At 41.8% G+C, this 23707-nt stretch overlaps 1 protein-coding gene across 3 annotated transcripts in view; it reads right to left on the reverse strand.

The window, feature by feature from the left end:
- LOC147032475 (signal-induced proliferation-associated 1-like protein 1) overlaps positions 1-23707 on the reverse strand; it is a 322965-nt gene that overhangs the window by 24147 nt on the left and 275111 nt on the right. For all 3 annotated transcript variants that reach the window (XM_085870130.1, XM_085870128.1, XM_085870129.1), the window contains 7 exons: positions 19151-19483; positions 18356-18592; positions 12787-12875; positions 12593-12678; positions 11826-12202; positions 11482-11658; positions 8447-8636 (listed from right to left, as the gene is read on the reverse strand). In XM_085870130.1, the coding sequence (XP_085726256.1) occupies positions 8447-8636; positions 11482-11658; positions 11826-12202; positions 12593-12678; positions 12787-12875; positions 18356-18592; positions 19151-19483 (1489 nt within the window). The remainder of the gene's footprint in view (positions 1-8446; positions 8637-11481; positions 11659-11825; positions 12203-12592; positions 12679-12786; positions 12876-18355; positions 18593-19150; positions 19484-23707) is intronic.

Below are 23707 nucleotides of genomic sequence, written 5' to 3' on the forward strand. Positions count from 1 at the left end.
GAAAGGAATTTATGAAGATCAAAAAGAACACAATAAGGAGGTGGAATGGATCCAAAACCTGGAGGAGAAGAAGCAACATCTCAAGGAAATGCCCACAGTAATAATTGATGCAGAAAAGATAAGGCAACAACTTGCAAAGATGGCAAACATCAAAAGCCCAGGCCCATATGAAATCCCAAACTTCTGGCTAAAGCAATTTGATGCTCTCCACGTTCACTATGCTCGAACATTCAATGAACTTGTCCAAGGGGATCAGGAAATGGATGAATGGTTCAAAGAAGGTAACACCTTCTTTATCCCAAAATCTGAAGAAACCAAACTACCTCACAAATACCAGCTCATAACCTATCCACCAACAACATGCAAACCTATAACAGTAATCATCATAGAAACAATGAATGTACCACCACTGAGCACAAGGAGGCCATGAGGCAAAACAGAAGGGATACGAGAGAGGATTCTATGGAACAATGGACCACTTACTACTAAACAAGGCCATGCTTGAAAACTGCAATACGAGAGGAACCAAATTGTCCACAGCCTGGATACACCATCAAAAAACCTTTTCATAGTATCTCACATTCACGGATGATAAAGTGCAAGCAAATGAGAAAGATAAATCCCTAAATAATCAACCTGATTGAGAAATCCCTGGATCTGTGGAATACCACACTAATTCTGCAGCACTCGGAAGGAGAGATCAAAATTCCAGGAGTGATGATAAAACGCGATCTCTTTCAAAGAGACGGTCTCCCCCCCTCCTATTTTGCCTGGCTCTGGATCCGTTAAGTAACCTCATTAATGAGCAAGGACCCGGATACACCCTAACAACCAATCAAAAAACTGTCCAAAGACAACAAGAAAGGTGACATCTACTGAACGGATGATTTAAAACTGCACCGAATGGCGAAAAATTGAAAGAACTGAAATTTGTGAAACGGTACTCTGACGATATCCAAATGGAATTTGGCCGAGATAAGTGTGCCAAGTGCACATTCGTACAAGGCTGACCAACCAAAATGGACAACATAAAAATGGACCAAGATAAAACAATACAAGAGCTTGATAACGGAGCATAAAACAAATATCTTTAATGTCAGGTCAGGCCAGATCAGATCTGTGACTTGCTTCAGGTATCATGTAAACCTGTACTAACCTGTTCCATGGTCGGGTTGTCAGCGACAAAACCGTCTCCCCCACCAGGTTTTTTGGTGAGGAGCATGTTTGGATATGGACACCCAACAGGATTAAAAACAAAACTTGTCAAAGGGCGGAGGAGCTCCTTGTGAGCCAACGGCCATCCATATCTATAGTGCCCAACTGTGTCTGCGGACGTCCTCCTGCAGTTCGGTTACTTCTTATTAGGAGGTTGGTGGCAGGATTTGCACTCCGGCCACCGTAAAACCCTTCAGTCTGCAAAACACAAAAACGCAAATAAATCTGAAAACCCACTCCGTGGGAATACCTCCTGTGCAGCTTCCCTTCGAAGGGCAGCTCACCGGATAAGGGGATTGGGTTAAATCCTTCAGGACCCCCAATCTTTGATGATAGGAGGAAAACCACGGGGTAACATTCCCGGGTCAGATTGCGGGAGAGTGTGTCGGAGTGGTGCTGAGATGTCGTCCCCCAGACGGCGGTCTTGGGTTAACCTGAGGCGGTCCCTTCAGGTGGGTGCCTGGAATGTCCTATCCCTAAGAGAGGATGATCACCTGTCTCTGTTATCGTCTGAGCTCAAGCGTTTGGACATCAGTATTGCAGCACTCTCTGAGGTTAGAACGGATTGCGGCGAGATCATGGTGGGTGGTTACACCTACGATTGGTCTGGTCACCCTGATGGTTACCATGCCCAAGGAGTTGCTGTAGCTGTGTCCAATAAGCTGACTCCAATGATAATTGAGGTAACACTGGTCAACGAGTGTATTATGAGACTCAGGATTCGTCACTCCTTCGGTGTCATTTCCCTGGTCTCTGTTTATGCTCCGACTGAGGCGAGTGATCTCACCGTGAAGGATGCATTGTACGCCACGCTCGAGTCTGTGGTTGATCAGCGCCCCAGACGAGATACACTTCTTGTCTTAGGGGATTTCAATGCATCGACTGGAATTGATAGGGATGGTTATGAGACATGTGTTGGTCCCCATGCGTCTGTGAACCTGAATAGCACTAAGTTCCTTGACTTTGCAAGAAGTCATGGACTTCGGCTGGCTGGTTCATGGTTTCCGCGCCCACAAGCTCATCGCTGGACTTGGTATTCCAACGCTGGCGGTGTGGCAAAGGAGATTGACAATGTGCTCATTGATGGTTGCTGGAGGATGATCCAGAACTGCATGGTCTACCGGAGTGCTCAGTTCCTCAATACCAACCACAGGCTTGTTGTAGCAACTCTGAAGTTGCAGATTAAATCTGGGAGAATGATACCATCCCAGCCTCAGCTGGATGTTGGCAAGCTCAAGGATGAGAGGGTAGCTAGGGAGTTTGCGAACAAGCTGAGCGGAGATTTGGGGGGTCTGGGTGCTTTGGGGAATTCTGAAGAGTTGTGGAGTGCCTTCAAGACCACCGTCCTTGATGTTGCCGGTGGATCTCGTGGAACTCACATTAGGGCAAAGAATAATTTTCTCTCAAGGGACACTGGATACCATTGGCCAGCGTCGCAAGGCCAGGCTGAATGGCAGAGCTCAGCTGTTCAGGAAGGTGAGGCGTAATACTGAACGTGTGCGAAGGGTGGACAAGGAGGCCTTTGTGCGAGGAATCTGTGAGGGGGTAGAGCATCACCTGTGGTCAAGTGATTCTCGTCCTGCTTGCAGGGGAATTCGTGCATTGCGTTCATCCAAGCCCATCCCTCGGTGTACTGCAGTGAGAGCAGATGGTAGCAGGCTCTTGATAGAGTCCAAAGTGAAGGCCCGCTGGGCCGGTTACTTTGAGCGGTAGTACCAGGCTGATCTACTAGCTGTCGAGTTGGACGTCAGGGGTGTTGCAATCCCTGTTGCTGACCCTTCAATCAACTGTGGTCCACCTTCACTTGTGGAAACACAGGCTGCGGTGAACCGGTTGAAATGGGGTAAAGCTCCAGGGATCTGTGGCATCCATGCTGAACTTCTCAAGGCTGGTGGAAATGCTGCACTCGTGTCATTGCATGCAGTTCTGTGCTCTGCCTGGAACACAGGCATCATCCCAACTGACTGGAAGAGGGGCCTTGTTGTCCCTCTCTGGAAAGGGAAGGGTGATCGCCAAGACTGCAACGACTACCGAGGGGTGACGCTGCTCTCAGTGCCGGGCAGTCTTTGCTAGAATAATTATTGATGGGGTTCACTACCATCTGCTTGAGCAGGAGCGTCCAGAGCAGTCAGGCTTTACACTAAAGAGCTGAACGATTGACCGTATCCTTGCTCTTTGGGTCCTCATCGAACGCAGACAAGAGTTTCGGCAGGGGCTGCTTGCAGCCTATGTTCATCTCTGTAAAGCGTTTGATTCAGTGAATCGGGATGCCCTCTGGAGGATTCTTGGCCTTCGTGGGGTGCCACCAAAACTGATCGATCTGATGTCTGAACTCTACTCTGGTCCTGAGAGTGCTGTGAGATGTGGTGGCACCATCTCTGACTAATTTCCAGTTGTTACTGGAGTTCGTCAAGAGTGTGTACTGGCCCGCACACTTTTCAGCACTTGTATGGACTGGATTCTAGGGAGGATGTCGGAGAGATTAAGCTTTGGTGCATCGTTTGGGAATGTCAAGATCTCTGACCTTGATTTCTCAGATGATGCAGTCATCTTTGCGGAGATGCTGGATATCCTTATGGGGGCCCTCGAGTCAGAGCCACTGGGATTACATGTTTCCTGGGTCAAAACTAAGATCCAGGCTTTTAATGATATCTTGGATGCTGCTGTCCTGTCTGTGCCTGTTTGTGGTGAGGATGTTGAGGTCGTGGAGAGATTCACTTAACTCGGCAGTGATATTCATGTCTCTGCTGGCTGTGAGTCAGAGGATAATAGACGTCTGGGTCGGGCCTGGGGAGTCATGGATTCACTGAATAATGGGGTGTGGCGCTGCTTGTGTGGTCCTGTGCGGGAGGACGAAAGTCCGAGTCTTCAGGTCCTTGGTGCTTCCAGTCTTGCTCTATGGATGTGAGACTTTAACTCTGACCAAGGATCTGAGACGGAAACTTAATTCCTTTGGTACCAGGTCTTTTCGGAGAATCCTTGGCTATCGCTGGTCGGACTTTGTGTCCAACGAGCGGTTGCTGAGAGAGACTCAAATGAGATTTGTTACCTGCATGGTCCGTGAGCGTCAGCTGCGGCTGTATGGACATGTGGCTTGTTTTCCTGACGCTGATCCTGCTCACCAGATTCTCTCAGTGAGGGAGTCTCATGAGTGGAGGAGGCCAATGGGCCGACCACGTGCCTCGTGGTTGCAGCAGGTTGATCAGCATCTCAATGAGATTGGGATGGGCCAGGCATCTGCCTGGGGGATGGCAAGATGGAGGCCCCTGGAGTACCGGCGGAAAGTGGAAGCAGCGATCCGCTGCTCTGGCGCATGCTCCCATACCTGACCTAATCTTGGAGTGGAAGAGGGCCACCAAAAATGTCATAAAAAATGCACAAAACAATTATCAAAGAAAACCTGTATGGAATGAGGCTGATCCTGAAAACATATCTCTCCCCAAGGAACAAAATCAAAGCTATAAACCAACTCGTAGTACCAGTGTTCCAATACAACTGTGGAATAAATAGTAAACTGGCCACAAACGAAAATCAGAAAAGTAGATATCAAAAGAAGGAAACTCCTCACTATCCACAAAATGATCAACAAAAATCAATGCATCCCAAGAATGTACCTGCTGAGAAAAGGAGGAGGTGGCAGCTTGATGGAACTCAATCAAGTGCATCGAGCGACGACTCGAGGATTAGCAGACACGTGAAAAGTTCAACAGACTACCAAATCCAATTTGTACACAAGCATGAACACAAGAAGCCAGAAAAGATATCTCTCACTCACCTTGCAAAAAAATTCCAAAAACAGGTATATTTCAAAGATGTCATGCTCCAAACCGAAACAGCAACAAATACAACCCCAACGATTGCAACAAGTACAAAAGAAAAATACAAGACGAAATTCCAACAGATGTATATGTATGTTTATACATATATACATATATATATATATATATATATATATATATATATATATATATATATATATATACATATATATTCATATATACATACATACATACATATATATATATATATATATATATATATATATATATATATATATATACATACATACATACATATATATATATAGTCGTCCCTCGCCATATCGTAGTTCACCTTTCGCGGTCTCGCTGTATCGCGGATTTTTAACTCTTGCATATCTAATTATATATCGCGGATTTTTCGCTATATCACGGGATTTTGCGGTATAAATGTATTTTTATATATTTATTATTTAAATTATTTTTATGGTAAAATAAGCATTTTCTAGCCTAAAAAATTAAAAAAGCATAAAAAATAAGTAATTAATTAAAACATTACAAGAAATAAAGTACTGTACATAGTGTACAGTAGAAGAGTAGACAAAGAGTCGTGAGTATGGAAAACGCAGATGCGGCCGCTTCCACTTGCGCTAGTTTACCCACGTGAGATCGTACACGGCACGCTATTAGCTGATGGATGGGAGGCGACCAACCAGAGCATGGTGTTCTGTATCCTGGGTTCTGATTGGCTCAGCGACTGAAGCATCATTCTCTACATCTCCCGCGCATAGCATGCATTCAGCATCTCGCCTTGTCCATTTCACATCGACATGTGATCGCTACTCGTAGAGTTACTCTGCGGTGTTGTGTTTGTGCGAATTATCCGTGAAAGTTTTTAATTTATTTCAACCCCTACAATGCCGCCCAAACATTCTGTACCTTCAAAGGTATCTGGCACTGAAGCTAAGCAGCAGAGGAAGATGCTAACCATCGTAGAAAAAGTGCAACTTCTCGACATGTTAAAGCAAGGGAAAAGCTTCGCTGCCGTAGGCCACCATTACGGCATCAATGAATCTGTTTAAGAGTATAGGAAGTGTTTATAAGAGTATGGGAAAGGTTAATAAGAGTGTGGGGAGGGTCATAAAGCTTTAAAATATATATAAATAATAAAATAAACATATGGCCGCTACTTCGTGGATTTTCACTTATCGTGGGGGCGGGGGGGGATTTGGAACGTAACCCCCGCGATAAACGGGGGATTACTGTATGTGTATATATATATATATATATATATATATATATATATATATATATATATATATATATATATATATATATATATATATATATATATATATATATATATATATATATATATACATATACATAACAGTGACAACTAAGCCTGGTGTTGGCATAGTGGTTAGGGTGGTGGCTTGGGATCCTAGGGTCCTGAGTTCAAGCCCCGTTGGCCGCTGAATTAATACACCAGGAGGTTGACTCAGCCTGTCATCCTAACGAGGTCGGCAAAATGAGTACTAGTGTACTGGTAAGGGGGACACTGCATCAGCGGCATAGCCGCGCCCCAACCAATGATGCAACCAGCAGCCACAGGCTGCACTCGATAGAGAGAGAGACAGTGACAACTGGGAGAAAGACAGAGCAGGGAAATAAAAAAGAAAGAAAAAGTTGGACAGATTGGGGATAGACAAAGAAGGATCACTGGAATGGCGAAGAAGAGGTCAATTGGGATGGAGAAAGAATCATTATAAATGTCCAAGACAAAGGACACTCATTACACCAATGGCTTAAAAAAAAAGGCATGATTGAGCCAATCGGAGAGGTGTAGGTTCTGCAAAGGTAGAAACAGAAAAACACGAGTCAATTCTTATCGGGATGTAAAAAACTCATATCAGAACAGCTGGACACGCAAATGCACACCAAGGTATGTCGCGTAATCCACTGGCACATCTGTAGCAATTTCCATATTCCAATTCCACAAAACTCATGGAAACGTGAATCAAAAACTCGACAATCATTGAAAACAAGAAAATAATGCTCATGTATGACCTGATAATTCCATCCAGCATTAACATAGAAAACAAAGCTCTATGACCTGACATGGTACTTAGATTTTAAAAAATGGAAAAGAAGCCATTGTTAATTGAGGTTTCAGTACCCAGTGATTTTGGTCTAAATAATGCAAAAATCAAGAAAATGACAAAATATCAAGACCTCAAGAATGAAATGAAAAGATCCTGAAAACTGAAGAGTTCCGGAATTGTAGAAATGATAATTGGAGCAATGGGAATGATAAAGAAGAATCTCACAAAGATCTTACAAACCATCCCTGGGAACATTACCACGAACAAACTACAGTTGGAGGCTGTCCAAGGCTAGGTGACGATCCTAAAAAGAGCCCACGGAACAAAAAGTCTGAGAACAAGAAAACTTCACAACTTAGGCCGTGAATCATGATCCTTCACCGAAACGAAGGTGGATACTTTGAGTCCTGGGAAGGCTCCGTTCCACCTTCTGAAACCAGAATTATGGAGATATCCACGACACACACACACACACACACACACACACACACACACACACACACACACACACACACACACACACACACACACACACACACACACGCTGACTTCAAATTCCATATAATTACCGATATAACTGCATACGAGCACTTGACATTGATCAATAACCAAACATGTTATCATGTAGATTAAAAAAAAAATTCACTTAAAATATCCAACACCATTCCTTTTTTGTCAGCTGCAGCAGTGAGCCTCTTTAGGACAGATGTGGAACAGACAAAACTAATGTGGGAGTGATCATGGCCAAGTGCATAAATCATCACCAGCAACAATAGGCAGCTATCATCTACAATAACAAATGAGCATACTCATACAAACACATGGGAGGCAAAAATGAAAAAAAAAATAAAAACCATGAGAAGTATTCCCCATTGTTACATTTCATTCATTTATAAGTTCACAATAACTCCAAATCTCAGTGCCACCATCATGTACAAAAAAAGAGATTTCCAAAAAAACCCTCGGAATTTGTAACATACACCATGCTGGCTTTGCAAAAGGAAATTCTTATGCCACTGAAAAATAGAGTTGGGTGGGGGGGGGGTGATGGGGAGGGCGCTCAGAGGGGTTTGTATGACTTCCTATTGCTTTTTCGCTTCTTTGAAAGACACCAAAGCTTTTCATTTCGTCTCAAGTCATTCAGGCTGCATGTATCCACCCTTGATATGGTCTTAATATTGAAGTGACTGGACAAACATTCCGTTACTGCATGTAAAGCATTTCAAAGTGGAAGGAACAAGCACAGTACAGCAAAGACAAGAGCAAGAAGTTTCACCTTTGTGAAGGACACGGAGGTTCTCAACCCAAGGTACACAAGTATTGTACAATGCAACAAACATAAAGGCACACGGACATGCAAATACATACCCTGCGCTCCCGGCTGTCATTTGCCAGTGGGTAAGGTTCTGGGCTGTCAGGAGTAATCAGTTTCATCAGATCCTCCACCATGCTCGAATTGAGCTGAGATTTCTTTGGAGACCGCAGGTCACGCACTGAAGCCCGGAGGCGTGTCTGGCCCAGCCCACTGCTGCTGCTGCCACCATCACTGCTCGACATTCTAACAAACAAAGTGGACAACATCATTGCCTCTGCCAATACAAATTCCAGAAATGCTCTTTGGCAGAGAGCTTGCAGTACATATTTATGTCCAAGAGTGAGCATTTTCTCAAAAACGAGTAATAATAATGATAATAATAATAATAATAATAATAATAATAATAATAATAATCATCTTCTTCCCTTTTAACAGGTTGCCTTTTGAACAGATCTATTAATATCAAGATGGAACATTCCAAATTAGATCGAGTTTAAGGAATGTATTGACCCAAAGGACTACCGCCTAAAAAAAAAAATTTTGAATTATTAACACATCATTCACATTCCCACTTCTATCAGTTGTCTTTTATGAAAACTGACTGGGTGGAGAAAATTCGAAAGTTTTTCATGCCTCTCAAAAATTCAATTTCTGCTTAAAGAGTTTTCCTGATTGCAGCTCTGTACAAAAACGACGACAAAATAACAGATTACACAAGATTAGCAACATTTCTTTTTTGTCTTTGGAACATTTATAATTGGTTATAAAAACAACATTATTAGTATCATTAAATGAGGTAAAATTGTATGTTTGTTAAACAAATAATTATGACAACACAGGCATGATTGGGTCAAATGTCCACTTCTTAAGACCAATGATCCCTGACTATACTTTTATGTGCAATAAATAGCAAAACAAGCCAGTAGGCGACGAGGGATTCGCTAGGATCGAAACGCTGGATATGATGCTTTTCATTCTGACTGATCCACCAACGAAGATTCATTGCCAAGACATATTAGTTCACATACAATTGTTCCTCTGCCTGGCAAGATTTTTCCTATTGCGTATTTTGCCAACTGGCACTCCTCATAAAAAATGATGGTAAATGGAAACCCTATTTTTGATGGACTACCATTTGAAAAATAATCTGTTTGCTGGTTTGTGCTGTGGAGCCTCGCGTTGCACGCACGCACGCACGCACGCACGCACGCACGCACACACACACACACACACACACACACACACACACACACACACACACACACACACACACACACACACACACACACACACGGAAAACCCGATAAACTTCTCTCAATGCTCTTGTTTGACCACACCTCCTGAGCCACACAATATTTTTCATAAGCCACGCCCACTTTCCTACACCACTCCCACTTTAAATAAATAATTGGAGGTGGTGTGTGGGTGGTGGAATCGTTTTCGGTAAATAAATAATTTGAGGTGGTGTGTGGCTCTTGGGATCGTTTTCGGTAAATAAATAAATAATTGGAGATGGTGTGTGGATCGTGGAATCGTTTTCGGTAAATAAACAAATAATTGGAGGTGGTGTGTGGGTCGTGGAATCGTTTTCGGTAAATAAATAAATAATTGGAGGTGGTGTGTGGGTCTTGATCGTTTTCGGTAAAAAAAATAAATAAATGAAGGTGGTGTGTGGATCGTGGAATCGTTTTCGGTAAATAAATAAATAAATGGAGGCGGAGTGTGAGTCGTGGAATCGTTTTCGGTAAATAAATAAATAATTGGAGGTGGTGTGTGGGTCTTGATCGTTTTCGGTAAATAAATAAATAAATAATTGAAGGTGGTGTGTGGATCGTGGAATCGTTTACGGAAAATAAATAAATAATTGGAGGTGGTGTGTTGGTCGTGGAATCGTTTTCGGTATATAAATAAATAAATGGAGGCGGAGTGTGGGTCGTGGAATCGTTTTCAGTAAATAAATAATTGGAGGTGGTGTGTGGGTGGGGAATCATTTTCGGAAAATAAATAAATAAATAATTGAAGGTGGTGTGTGGATCGTGGAATCGTTTACGGAAAATAAATAAATAAATGGAGGCGGAGTGTGGGTCATGGAATCGTTTTCAGTAAATAAATAAATAATTGAAGGTGGTGTGTGGATCGTGGAATCGCTTACGGAAAATAAATAAATAATTGGAGGTGGTGTGTTGGTCGTGGAATCGTTTTCGGTAAATAAATAAATAAATGGAGGCAGATTGTGGGTCGTGGAATCGTTTTCGGTAAATAAATAAATAATTGGAGGTGGTGTGGGTTGTGGAATCGTTTTCAGTAAATAAATAAAAAATTGAAGGTGGTGTGTGGATCGTGGAATTGTTTTCGGTAAATAAATAAATAATTGGAGGTGGTGTGGGTTGTGGAATCGTTTTCAGTAAATAAATAAAAAATTGAAGGTGGTGTGTGGGTCGTGGAATCGTTTTCGGTAAATAAATAAACATTAGAAATCCACAAAGACAGAAATGCCGGTGATTCCATTTATTTTGGATCCTTTTCACTTTGGTCAATAACGTTTGGATCGAGGAGAGATCGAAGGTGGAACGACGGTGTAGTTCCTTTCAAACACTGTATACACACCTTAAATGACGGTAAATAGACACCCGGTTTTTGAAGGACTACCATTTGAAAAGTAAAACCTCAATCAAAAATCGGATCAAGTAAAATTTTCTTAATATCTCGAAGTGTTTAATTCCGAAGTCTCGTTTCTCTACATTCAAAACTGAAGGACAAGTATTGAAAATACTGTACGCGGTTTTTCGGCCGCTGCACAGCAACGGGTGGTTGCTCGGCAACAAAATTCAAACGCGTACATTCCCAGTATATATTCCACCTGTTAGCAAAGTTTAATCGAAATCGGTTTGCTGGTTCGTGCTGTGGAGCCTCACGTTGCACACACACACACACACACACACACACACACACACACACACACACACACACACACACACACACACACACACACACACACACACACACACACACAAACAACCCGACAATAAGGGATATCTAGCATATATAGCGAATCCAATCATATAAATGACATGACTTAACAATGTACCTAATTGCTTCAGTGTTGCTTGGTCCTTGGATCCATTTGCGGGATGAAGAGACCTTCTGACTGTCAGTGTTGGTAGAGGTAATATGCAAAGGTTGCTGCCCAGCTACCAATGTGCAATGCGAGTCCTCCGAAGATGAGGAACTCTTGCTGGGATTGTGAGGTGAGGACAGAGTTGCTCTGCAATACAGTGGTGCCCTCATTAGACGATCTGCTGACTGTGGAGCTTTGCATTATAGTTTATCAGCAATAAATCTCATGACATCACGCAACTTACATGCCTGTACTGACGATGTCAGCATTCAAAATAAAAGCCATGGAATCAAAACACTTTCATAACCCCTTACCTGCTTTCCACAGAGTAGCAATCTCCACTTCTCGGTGCGTTGCCTTTATCATCAGATGTGAAACCAAGCCCCGTGCTGCCACCTGTCCATGACTTGCCCCGAATGTGCTGATGAGAAACACGTGAGTGCACACCATTGGAGCGTCCATTTGTTGCCCTCGCTGGAGGAAGATCAATTCCACTGTCTGTGGAAGTAGTTGTAACTGTGCCTTGGTCAACCACAACACCGCCACTAGTGTGATATTCAGTGCCTTCCGTCCCTGAAGCTGGATCTGTGTGGTCTCCCGAGCCGAACCAACGCTCATCGCTGTGTCGGCTGGACGCCGTGCTCGACAAGGTGTTGCTGCTTGATGGGCTTGAATAGAAAGAATCGGCTCCCTAAAAAAGTGAAAAGATTGACACTTGAGAACTTTTTCTGCTTTCTCAGTGACAAAGCAGTTAATTTGCTGTTGAAACTCCAAACTACAAAATATAGAAATACCACCAGATGATGAGAGGCATGGGGATGGTTGATGGCACATACATGTGATGTAGCCTGCCCTCATGTCTGATATGTCATAACCCAGACAGGACACATTAGTTTTCCACCACCTACCACCATAGTGTACATTTTCCATAGCATTCCACACTCTAGTACCGTGTCATTTGTATCCAATCACAATTGTAAAAAAAAACCCCCCAAAAACCACAGGTAATCGTATTGTGTAAATATTGGTGAAATTAAGCATATAGGTTTATTGATGTCTGCTGATGTATGTCTGCTTCAACCTGTGTTTGTCTGCTTGGAGAATCCGCCATGCCAACGTCTCTGCGTGCGCGGCTCATGCCGACTCGGCTCGACTGCCCTGGAGCATCTACAGACATGTCACGCCGTGTTGAGCTTAAAAAAAACCTGGTCAATAAATGTAAAAAGACATTTCACAAACACCAAGCAGTATAGCGGCTTAGTCTACCCATTTTACCCAAATGCTTGAGGGCAGCCACCGATTCCTTTGGTCGTCGTACACCCTCACCGGCTTCCTGTGCTATGCGCTCCATCTGCATTGGGGTTCTGGATTGGGGGGGGGGGGAGGGTGACAAATATAAACAGATTGCAAATACCAGTTATTCATAAAATATGTGACAAAATCTAGGCCAGAGAAAGCAAGACTTGTTTTAAGAGAATTAATGCACACGACGTTGCACAAATACCTTGTACGTAACAGCACACAAAAGCAAAAATCAGAAATGAAAGGGAGGGCTCTGTAGAACAATGGGGCCACAAGCATAACATGAAGGAAATTGTTTTGTCAGAAGGAGGAACCATTGCAGGCTTCCAAATGCCAACGAATAAGGTGGTCCAAACCAGTACAACTCAGAATAAAAATCAAAGCACACAGGCCATCTTCCAGACATAAATCAAAACCACAATATACGCACTGCAAGTGCCAGGTGCTCCAAAGTGCAGTATTAAGGGACCACAGAAATACCAACAGCATGACAATGCTGTGGTTTACTCTGTTCCAAGTAGCAAATCAGAAACCTCAACATAATGCCGACTTGTCCGTTACCAGAAAGCATGCTATGGGTGGGGAAACAGGCTTTTCGACATATTTCACAAACTTAATAAACACATTATGAAACAAACTAGCATATAAAATCAAATTTTGAAATGAAAAATAAACAAACACTTGTATGGTAAATCAAGCTGAATAATGCTTCGGAATGAGCTTCAAACCAGTTATCCACAAGTGTAACAACTTCAACAGGAAGTGAAAATTCAAGTTTGCTCTCCTAAAAGGAAAAAAATAATTAAATTTAAAAAAAAATCAAACAGAAACCCTCATGTAGCCTTTTGCTGGGTGGAGGACAAAGCAGAGGCATTAAAATAGCTTGGCCAAAAGGAATGCTAAGTGATGGCCAGCAATCATTGCACCAATCCAATCCAATGGGCCGAGCGACCTTTGCAGCAATAATCTACGGCTGCAAATCCCTGTGTCAATCAATGATCTTGCAGCGAGCTTTGGACTGCAGGCAAGGTGCAACGTTCAGTCATTGAATCTGTTGGCAAGGCGTGCGGCATCTCCAGTGCAAAAGCGCAAGAGGAACAAAGTGGTTGCAGGAAACAAGTGATGCAGAAATACATCCAGCTACTGAAGCCCAGTTTAGCAGACTTCAAAGTTGAGTTGAAAAGCAAAGAATAAAGCAGGACAACACAAATAAAGTAAGTTGCCTCTGAACAGTGTAGTCTGGATTTGGCTGGTTGTCTTGTGTGCTAACACTTGCATGTGGATGTTAAATATTTCATGGTATTTAAAAAATAAAAAAGCAAAACGACTGTGTTGGTACACTGCCAAAATTCTGAAATACTACTTCCTGAAATTTGCGCTCAAAAAGATGACAATAACCAACGAGAGTGACGTCGATGGCATGCCATCGCACATCCCCACGTTTTCACTGAAAGCAAAATCGAAATATAGCAAAGAGTTCCACCAGGAATGACCCAATATCAAATGTGGATTAAAATGTTGCTTTTCCCCCCATTTTGACCCCTGTGACCCCAAGTCCCCACCACCTGGCGCATGAACCAGAGGTCAAATCCCCCCAAAAACGATTGCATATTTCATGCATACTTCAATGTTGATTGCATATACAAAGTTTCATTCAAAAAATGTTCAGAAATGTGCCTGGAATTGCATTTTTTGTTATTTGACCTTTTGACCCTACCACAGGAAAAAAAAAGGGGGGGGGAGCAGGGACAAAAATGATACTCCTCTTGCACCTTCCTGCCATGTGGTGATACCGACCATAATTGGTGAATATCACACAACCGTCTAGGAGGAGATAGCGTGATGGACAGACGACAGACACAGCCGATTACAATATCCCCCAATTTTTTCAAAAAGCATGGTGATAAATACTGTTAATGTGGACAGAAGACGGACTAATGTCTTACAGCATCGAAACACAGTACCAAACTACAAATTATGAATAGAGCAATAAACAAAGCTATACATCCAGAGGCAGGGGTATTGCTGGGCACTGGCTCATGGGGCACATGCCTGAAATCGATTTTAACCCATTGGCTATGATATAGGCCACTGCATAATGATTAGCCTATTTTTGATACACATGCCACTGCACTAAATGTTTTGTTGAGAGTTGAGGGTGGGGAGGGGAATCTAAAGTTTGAGGGGCCAGGACCCCAAATGTTTTTGGAAGATAGCGACACCTCTGCTCAGAGGGTGAGAAAAAATTCCTTTGGAGGAACAACAAAAGCAAATTGAAAAATATACCCATGCTGGAGTGACGGTCATCTCTGCGAGAAACAAGCATGAGTTCCTGTTACTAGGGTGTAGTGTTCTCGGGTCAGGAGGGATTTTTGGCCAACTTTGAAGTCACGTGACGCGAAAACGAAAGCAAATATCGAAAATCCGGCCTGACCAAATCTAGATATTGTCCCATAGATTCATATGCCACAATCAAATTCAAGATAACTTAAGAAATGTAGGAGGAGATAGATTTTGAAAATCGTTATTTTGCAACTACATGAAGCAGTTTTCGCAAAATTCAAAGTCACGTGACGTGCACGTATTCGAAGATATCGGTATTCTTTCGAATGGACATGAAAGACAAGGTCAGCTGCTATGCAATGACACCATTCACTAACTTTTACCATGCCCAGTAGAGAATATATAGCCTCCTGAAGGTAGGGCAGTTTTTGCAAACTTTGAAGGCACGTGACGTGAAAACGAAAGCGAAATTCGAAAATCCGTCTCGACCAAATGTAGATATTGTCCCATACATTCATATGCCACAATCAAATTCAACATCGCTTGAGAAATGTAGGAGATAGATTTTGAAAATCGTCATTTTCACATTTTTTGCCAACTTTGAAGTCACGTGACACGAAAACGAAAGCGAATATAGAAAATCCGGCCCGACCAAATTTAGATATTGTCCCATAGATTCATATGCCACAATCAAATTCAAGATCGCTTGAGAAATGGCGGAGGAGATAGAATTTGAAAACCGTCATTTTCGCAACTTCAAAGGCCTCGTGACCTTGACCTTGACCTTCGGTGACCTTGAAAGTCATACCATCGTGTACGTCTCATCGACCTCTATCAGGATCACTAATGACCAGATCTCGCGCTTCAACTTCATTGCGAACGGACAGATTGAAGGACATCGACACCCATATTATTAGGTCATGCTCGAAGAGATGACCTAAAAAGAACGTTTTTTTAATGATCATCTCTGACTCATGGAGGAGCCAATGCACAAATAAACAGGCAGAACAAGGACTTTGAGAAACACCATTGTACTTTTACCTCAATTAAAAGGACATTAGTAGACGATGGACAAATCAACAATCTTAGCATCATGATGCAATGGTTCTGATAGGAATTTTAAACAGGCCAACAATTATAACAAGCCGGGATGCGGCGATGGGTCACCGAGCATGGAAACTATAAGATATAGAGCAAAATGGATGTCATATAGCGGATAGGGAATCACCTTAAGATTATGCATATCAAATCTCATCCAGTTCCATCTACTGATAACTACTCGGTATCCATTTGAATGAAAAGTACCGAAAACGCGGTTTGAAATCGGAAATCCCCAAAGTTCGAGGGGGTGCTGTGGGTGAACAAAGATATAAATCGAAAATCCGGCTCAATAGTTTGTGCACAATGTATTCCAGACGATTAGTTAGAATTTTCATGACCTTCCAACCATAACCCTAGGAGGAGTAGCATTTGGCGCGAAGGCACCTCCAGCTCTCGCATATTATCGATTTTTGCACTAATTGACCTTTGACCCCTGACCGAAGCAAAATCGGTCAATATATCCTGAGGCAAAGTTGTAGTACTCATTGAGTACCATGAACCTGCAAAGTTTCATTCGTATCGATGCACTCACCTGGTCGCTAGGGGGGCCTTCAATTTTCGCCAATTTCCGCGCATACCCTAATTGTAGGGGGCGCTGTGGGTAAAGTATTCGATACATCACAAAAAAACGGAATACATTTGATAGAGCATCACCTGAAGATCATTCGTGCCAAATTTCATAACCCTACGTGGGATAATGGCTTTCGGAATTGATTTCGCGTGAACGGTACCGATTTTGAAGGTTTTTTGGTTGTTCCAAGGGAACCAAAGGGTCTCGAGCAACCATCACAATTTTCTAAGCACTCGGTCATAAGATGTACCTACCACCCGAGTTTGGTCAAAATCCGCCCATGTTTACGATGAATTATGCTGATGACAAACGAACAAACTTCCAAACAAACATCCAAACAAACAGACAGAATTACTGACAATAAGGGTCACCTATTTTGGCAATCCAAAAATATAATCATGATACAACAACAAAAAAACGACAACAGTTTTAAATTTTAACCAATCACAAATCAGCCTATTTGGATTTCCATCGGAATACTTCACTCATGATGCTGCGATCCTTGGTTCAAATCCCATACAATGTGTTGATTTGTTCACCGCCCTCTCTCAAGTCTTTCACATTTCCATTTGCTCCACTCTCAAAACTGCTTTCTCATTACAACCTCCTTTCCTTTTTTTCTCCCAACAAGTCAAACATTTCACTTAAACCTTGCTTTGTCTTGTCTTGTTTTCTCCTTTGTTCAGTGTTGAACATTTTGCACTGTATTGCAGGGGTCGTATTCGAATTCATACAAACATTTCCCAAAGCAGAAAAGGGTTTATTTTAAATTGAAAAGATAAACTTTGGAAGTTTAACTGTAAATTAATAATCAAAACTAAAATGGCACTCGGTAGAGCGCACAACTCCGCCAGGCTGAACAGTTTACGTTTTGTATCCCACCGATAGGCCGGATCTGGATCCGGGCCGAAAGCAAAATCCAATCGGCTTGTTCTCGTCACTGAACCAACTCGTCCACCAAGTTGTCACAGTTCGTCCACAACTTTTCGAAACATCATGATGTATGTAGGTATGTATGTGTATATATATATATATATATATATATATATATATATATATATATATATATATATATATATATATATATATATATATATATATATATATATATATATATATATATATATGAAAGTCTGTTGAAGAGCAAGACAAAGGATGGAAGATAACATAATGACAGCAGGACAATGAACATGCAGACAAAGGACAAAATTCTGGACAAACAAACAAACAAAAATGACAAGCTTGCAACATAGGGGTTATGAAGAGAACGTGGATTTGCAATGATAGAAGAAGAACGAGTTTGGATGGAAGAAAAAAAAAAAACAAGGTGATGATGGACTGCCACCTTGAAGCACCTAGACTTTTGAAAGAAGAGTGGGAACAGACAGAGTCAGGTGATTCCACAAGCAGGAGAAAAGGGTACCAAAGAGTGGAGGTTGCAATGAAGCCTGGATTATCACATGAAGATTTAGGATGGATAGAAATAAGAATGATATGGATTGTATGACAAGAGTTGACACAAAGATCAAGTGAGCAATCCATGAGCAAACCCATTGAGGATTTAATTGCATCTGTCAGGTGTCACACCTGTCTGTGAAGGGTCTCTCCCAGAAAATACCACCAACATTGTTCTGAGCAGGTGCAACGGTGAGAGAAGGCTGTTGGAAAGCGAGGTCCATGAACTGGCCTCCGGATGGCGATCGCCGAAAATTTGTCTCAGAAGTTGAAGGGGATATACGACTGGGAATTTCTTGTGCTTGTGGACGCCGACATGAGGGTTCCAAAGGAAGGTTCCCCTGATACGTCTCGGGTCTCAAGAGGAGTCTGCAATGAAACCAGTACACATGCACCTACTAAGTTCACCTAAAATATACCTGTTCTGGCATACAATGAACCGAACAAAGGGTTTGACCGAACGAACATACTATCTAGATGACATTTTGAGAAACGTTTGGTTTCAGGCATATCTAAGTGGAGGCTGCACACCAATCAGATTTGAAAGTTTTAAATAACAACAACAGTTAGAAACAAATGATAATATAATATAGGCATAATATAGAAACAGCATTTAATCCAAAGTAAATACAATTTTCCTGTTTCAAAAGTGACAAACATTAAACTTATTCTTCCTCCAGAGATTCCAAAGTGACCCTTCTTGAGAGCGCTCTCAATGTGAACCATTACCGAGCATCAGCATCAGTGTTATGCCCTCAGGCTACACAGAGCACCGAGGCTAGGATGGAAACATAGGTGCAGAAGAGCTTTGCCTCAGCTCCGCAGGCGAAATGTTGGAAACAAAAGGAAACCGGCTGTTCGCAACGGAAGGCATAGGAGGAAGAGAGAAAGCAATCAAAAACCCATTTCCCGATAACGATCTCTGACCTTTTGCCAGAGAAGGCTTTTCCTTCGGGGATGCTCAGCATTGAGTCTGCATTGCCCGAGGCAGGCGTGATAGGTTGCGGTGCAAGGGGCTGGACGCCTGAGCATCCAGGCAAAGATGTCGACCAGGGAATTGTACTTTTATCCTTGGGAAGCCCAACAGGTCGTCCTGGGCCTAAATGTGCCGCCGGACCCACATGGCCGGCGGGTGATAGGTCCAGCCGGGGGTTGGACTTGTTTGGGTGATCGTTACGAGCAGAATGTTGAATTTCTCGCAATGCGCCATTGTTATTCACCTTATACTCAAACACAGGAAGGTATCGCTCAGTCTTTGCCCTGCCAGATACATTCCAAAGAAAGCTCAGAGTTAATGTTATGCATAATGATAAGTAGAAAGGTAGCTGCTCAGAGTAAGGCATTCATAATGTTAATTGTACTGCAATTCCATTCAAGAATGTGACCCAATTGGGTGGGTTTCACTGTGCAATAAAATCATAAAGGATGCAGGATCGCCTTAATACAGACCAAATGTGTGACATCACACGTAAAATGTGGAACTTGCTTCAAAAACGTTTCAACAAGGGTAAAAGGGAAGTGAAATCAATTACATATGAACCAGGAGTCAACATAGCTCACTCGATGGATTGGATGAAGCATATTCAACATCCATAATCCAACAGTGGAGAAGGAAAAATTATTTCAAACATACTTATTCCTTTCAATTGGTCATGGTATTAAACAATATTTAATGGATATCCAAGAAAAGTCAAAATACAAGCAATCTCACTGGTGATCTTTTCTTTTGAAAACCTCAAGTCTTTTAAAATGTTGTACATAATAATCAGTGGCATCCATCATGAACTTTATCAAACACTAGGTTTTTGAGGAGTTTTCTCATTACATTATTAAGAAATGAAAATAGTAAGTGTTGGATTGTATGTGTGAGATTAAAGGAGTTTACTGATTAAAGACAACAGACAAAGAGATAAATGAATGCAGCTGGCTTCCAAATAAAAGTAATGAAAGAAAGGAGGCCGCAGCTGCTTCACAGATGTCCAAGTACCAATCCTTTCCAGAAGATCTGGCAAGATAATTGTATATTGAAAGAACAAAAGTCTTGCAACCAGTCTTCTTGAAAGTAAAATCAAATTTTGTTCTGAGCTCGATATATGATTTTATTTTTCGATAAGCGCAATGAGGATCATGGCATTGCTTAACAAGAACAGCACTCGGTAGAGCGCATACCTCCGGCAAGCTAAACTGTTTATGCTTTGTATCCCACTGATTGGCCAGATCTGCATCAGGACCTGAACCGAAAATGAGCTATGACTTGCTGAAAAGGAGAGTCCCATCAAGTGTCAAGTTAGACATATCAAATAGAGGAAAACTTTTCTTGATACACACGAACCTTTACACCGTGGTGGTACAGAAGGTTATGTGGGCAAAGGAATGAAAAGTCTCGAGGGGTCAAGCAAACATTGGGAGAGGAATTGTCAGGTTCATTAGATTTCAATGCAGGGTTACTGTTTAGCAATCTACAAGTTGCCTCCAGCCAGGTCCACATGCCAAGAGTTGGGACAAAAAACAAATCCACAGTCGACAAACAATGAAAAAGGACCGTGCTGAATTTTCCTGGCCCAGGACCACTTATATCTCCTGTGTTGTGGATATACACACACATCAGATCCAGAAAATGATATTTTCTTTCATTGTGCAATTATAAATGGTCATCATTTCGTGGGCCACCTGGTCTTCAAAAGGAGTAGCAAAGTAATTTTTGTGCATAAAAGAGATGCATAAAGTGTTTATTGTCGGTAAAGTAACACATTGCAGTGGAGTATTTATGAAGAAAGTTTAGATAAAGAGGAAATATGTTATGAGTCGTCACTGAGAGTGTTGGAGCAATCTTTATAATAAAAAAATTCCCCTTACTGCGAGCTGTTCATATTTCATTTTAATACGACTCTCTTGAGAGAAAAACAATTGACATTTTCCATGTGGATCGACTTTATTGTCTGCGTTGAAAGTGCATTTCGATAATTAGTGTGAAATTACCTAACTGATGTAATTTCAGGAAATGTTCCCTTCAGCTATACTCAAACAATACTCTGCATTACACATTTTGAAGGTAGGTGGTTTGATGGGGAAAGGGATGGATGGGGGGGGGGAGGGTGGGAGTGTGTAAGGGGTGTCCTATTTGAAGTTTCGAGAATGCGATGACTTTGAGAAGTGCTGCTGTAATGGCCTTAAAGTGCAGTTGGAGTGAAAAAGCACTTCCACGTGTTATTTATTTGTCAGGTTTGAAAATTTTACCATGCTTACAAAACAGATCATGCAACTCATTTTAAATCTTGTCGAAGCTGCTTAAGTTATGTCATTCCAAGAAAAATATTTTAAAGAGCAAAGCGGAAACATTGTTCAGAGGATGAAATCCCCATGTTCAGTTCCTCTGTGTGACGGATATTCAGAGTATATCCACCATTACAAAGGAGTATATCCACCACCCAACCCTTTCCTTGAAATCAAAATCAATACCGAGATGGAAATCCCAACTGTATATGGGAAGAATAATCTTATGAAAGCGGTTCAAGACCAGAACCCATTTTGCTGACACAAAAACGCATTCCGATCAGGCTTGTGAATGACAATTGAGGAATGGAGGAGAGAAATAAAAGAGTTGTACTCAAGGGCACGCAGATACAACAAATAGACAAACAAACCATTCAAGTAACCAGCTCTGAGGAGGAAAAGGCTAATTAGAAGAACCATGAAAACTTGCTCACCACTTGGTACATTCTCAATCTGGCCATACATCGAGATCTGCCCATGCATATTTTCAGAGATTATTTGTGGGCAAATTCAATTAGTGTGATGTGCACCTGTTCCACAAACTAAATTCACACACACACTGGTGCAAATCCCACAAATTTCCCAGGTGATCACTTCAAATGCGTTGGTTGACATCATCTTGCGTAGTAGATTCTTGTATTCAAAATCAAATGTCACAAATATACCAAGTTTGCTTCTATTTGATGGTTGAGAAGTGGACTTAACTCAATGAAACAGTTACACTCATCTGCTTAAAGGATCACCGAATTATAACCTTGAGTTTGTAAATAACTGCAAACGGTCGTTGAAATCCCAGATTTTCCACACTTTTTCTTAATGAGAATAATTAGCAGAAAACCATTTCCACTTCATCTTAAGCAGTATATTTAATTTCCTCTGTGACAGATGGTAGCTTCATCACAAAAACAACAGCTGACAATAAAATTCCAGTCCTAGACTTTAAAAAATGGTTACTCAATCCTGATCTTAGAGTTGGCCATATCTTATAAAAGAAAATATTTCATTGACTTGAGAACACTGAACATATTTGCTTGCCAAATAACTTTGTATTTCTTCAATGCAACCACACAGAATTCCCTCCATTTTGTTTTAACACACAAAATATTTAAGGACAAGGTAAAAGGGAAAACTAAGCCTGGTGTTGCTTACGGTTCAGGTGGCTGGCTTAAGATCTTAGAGTCTTGAGTTTGAGCGCCTGTCATGCTGTTGAAATAACACATGGTGGGTTGAATCAGCCTGTCATCCTTCTGAGGTCGGAAAAATGAGTACCAGCTTACTAGAAACAGGGGCACTGCATCAGCGGCACCTAACTACTGCTGGGAGAGGGATGGCAAACCACCCTGCATGACTCTTACCAAGAAACCGCTTTGGCAGAACAAACGCTTTGTAACACGGAGTATGGTACATCAATTAGTCAAGAGAAGAGGGGGGGGTGTAGAAAACCAAGAAGATGAAAGAAGAAAAATTCACATTCAATTCCCTTGGTAACCACAACTAAGAGTGATGGAATCTGACCTTTCCTTTAAGTATTTGTGAGAGATATTTGTAAGCAGTGTAGATTAATGAAAAATGTGACCCTGTAATAAGATAAATTCGTCAGGCACCACACTGAAAGGGAAATCACAACAAATGTCTTTTGTGCGACCTCACCGTCCGTGCCTTTTACAGCCTTGGTGGTTTACAGTCTTTACAGAGTATTTGATGTCGCAGTATCATATCGCAAATGTGTTTAAGTCAGAAGCGATGGTTTATAAAAAATACAAGAGGTGTTCATGTCATTCTACGAATGAGATGCAATTGTCCAAGAAAAGCAAAATTACTTTTACCTTTCAATATAGCATCAACACACGAACTAATTTTTTCTTTAAAACTGTCTATACCAGAAAAAATACAAGTTTTGAAATTGCTCCTTCAGCCACGTCTCATCTGTTTCAGTCACCACCTCATTGTTGGTGGGTGAATCGGTGGCCATTCAGGTGGAACTTGAAAAGATAAGTGTCACTGTTGGCAGGTCCGAGCAGCACTGCATGGTTGGGGGTGGGGTGGGAGGTAGATGGTGGATGTAGCTTCAAGCAGCTACAGTTATAAAATGGTGGTCTGCGTAATACACCTGCACATTTTTGTGAAGTAGGAGCACACTGTTGGTCAATATCCCTTGGCATTTGTCCTTGAATGCCTGCTGCAATCTTTGCATAAGGCTGTTTTAATATT

Source organism: Eptatretus burgeri, chromosome 2 (assembly GCF_056783735.1).
Source record: "Eptatretus burgeri isolate ZD-2024b chromosome 2, Ebu_testis_v1, whole genome shotgun sequence".
Taxonomy (NCBI): Eukaryota; Metazoa; Chordata; class Myxini; order Myxiniformes; family Myxinidae; genus Eptatretus; species Eptatretus burgeri.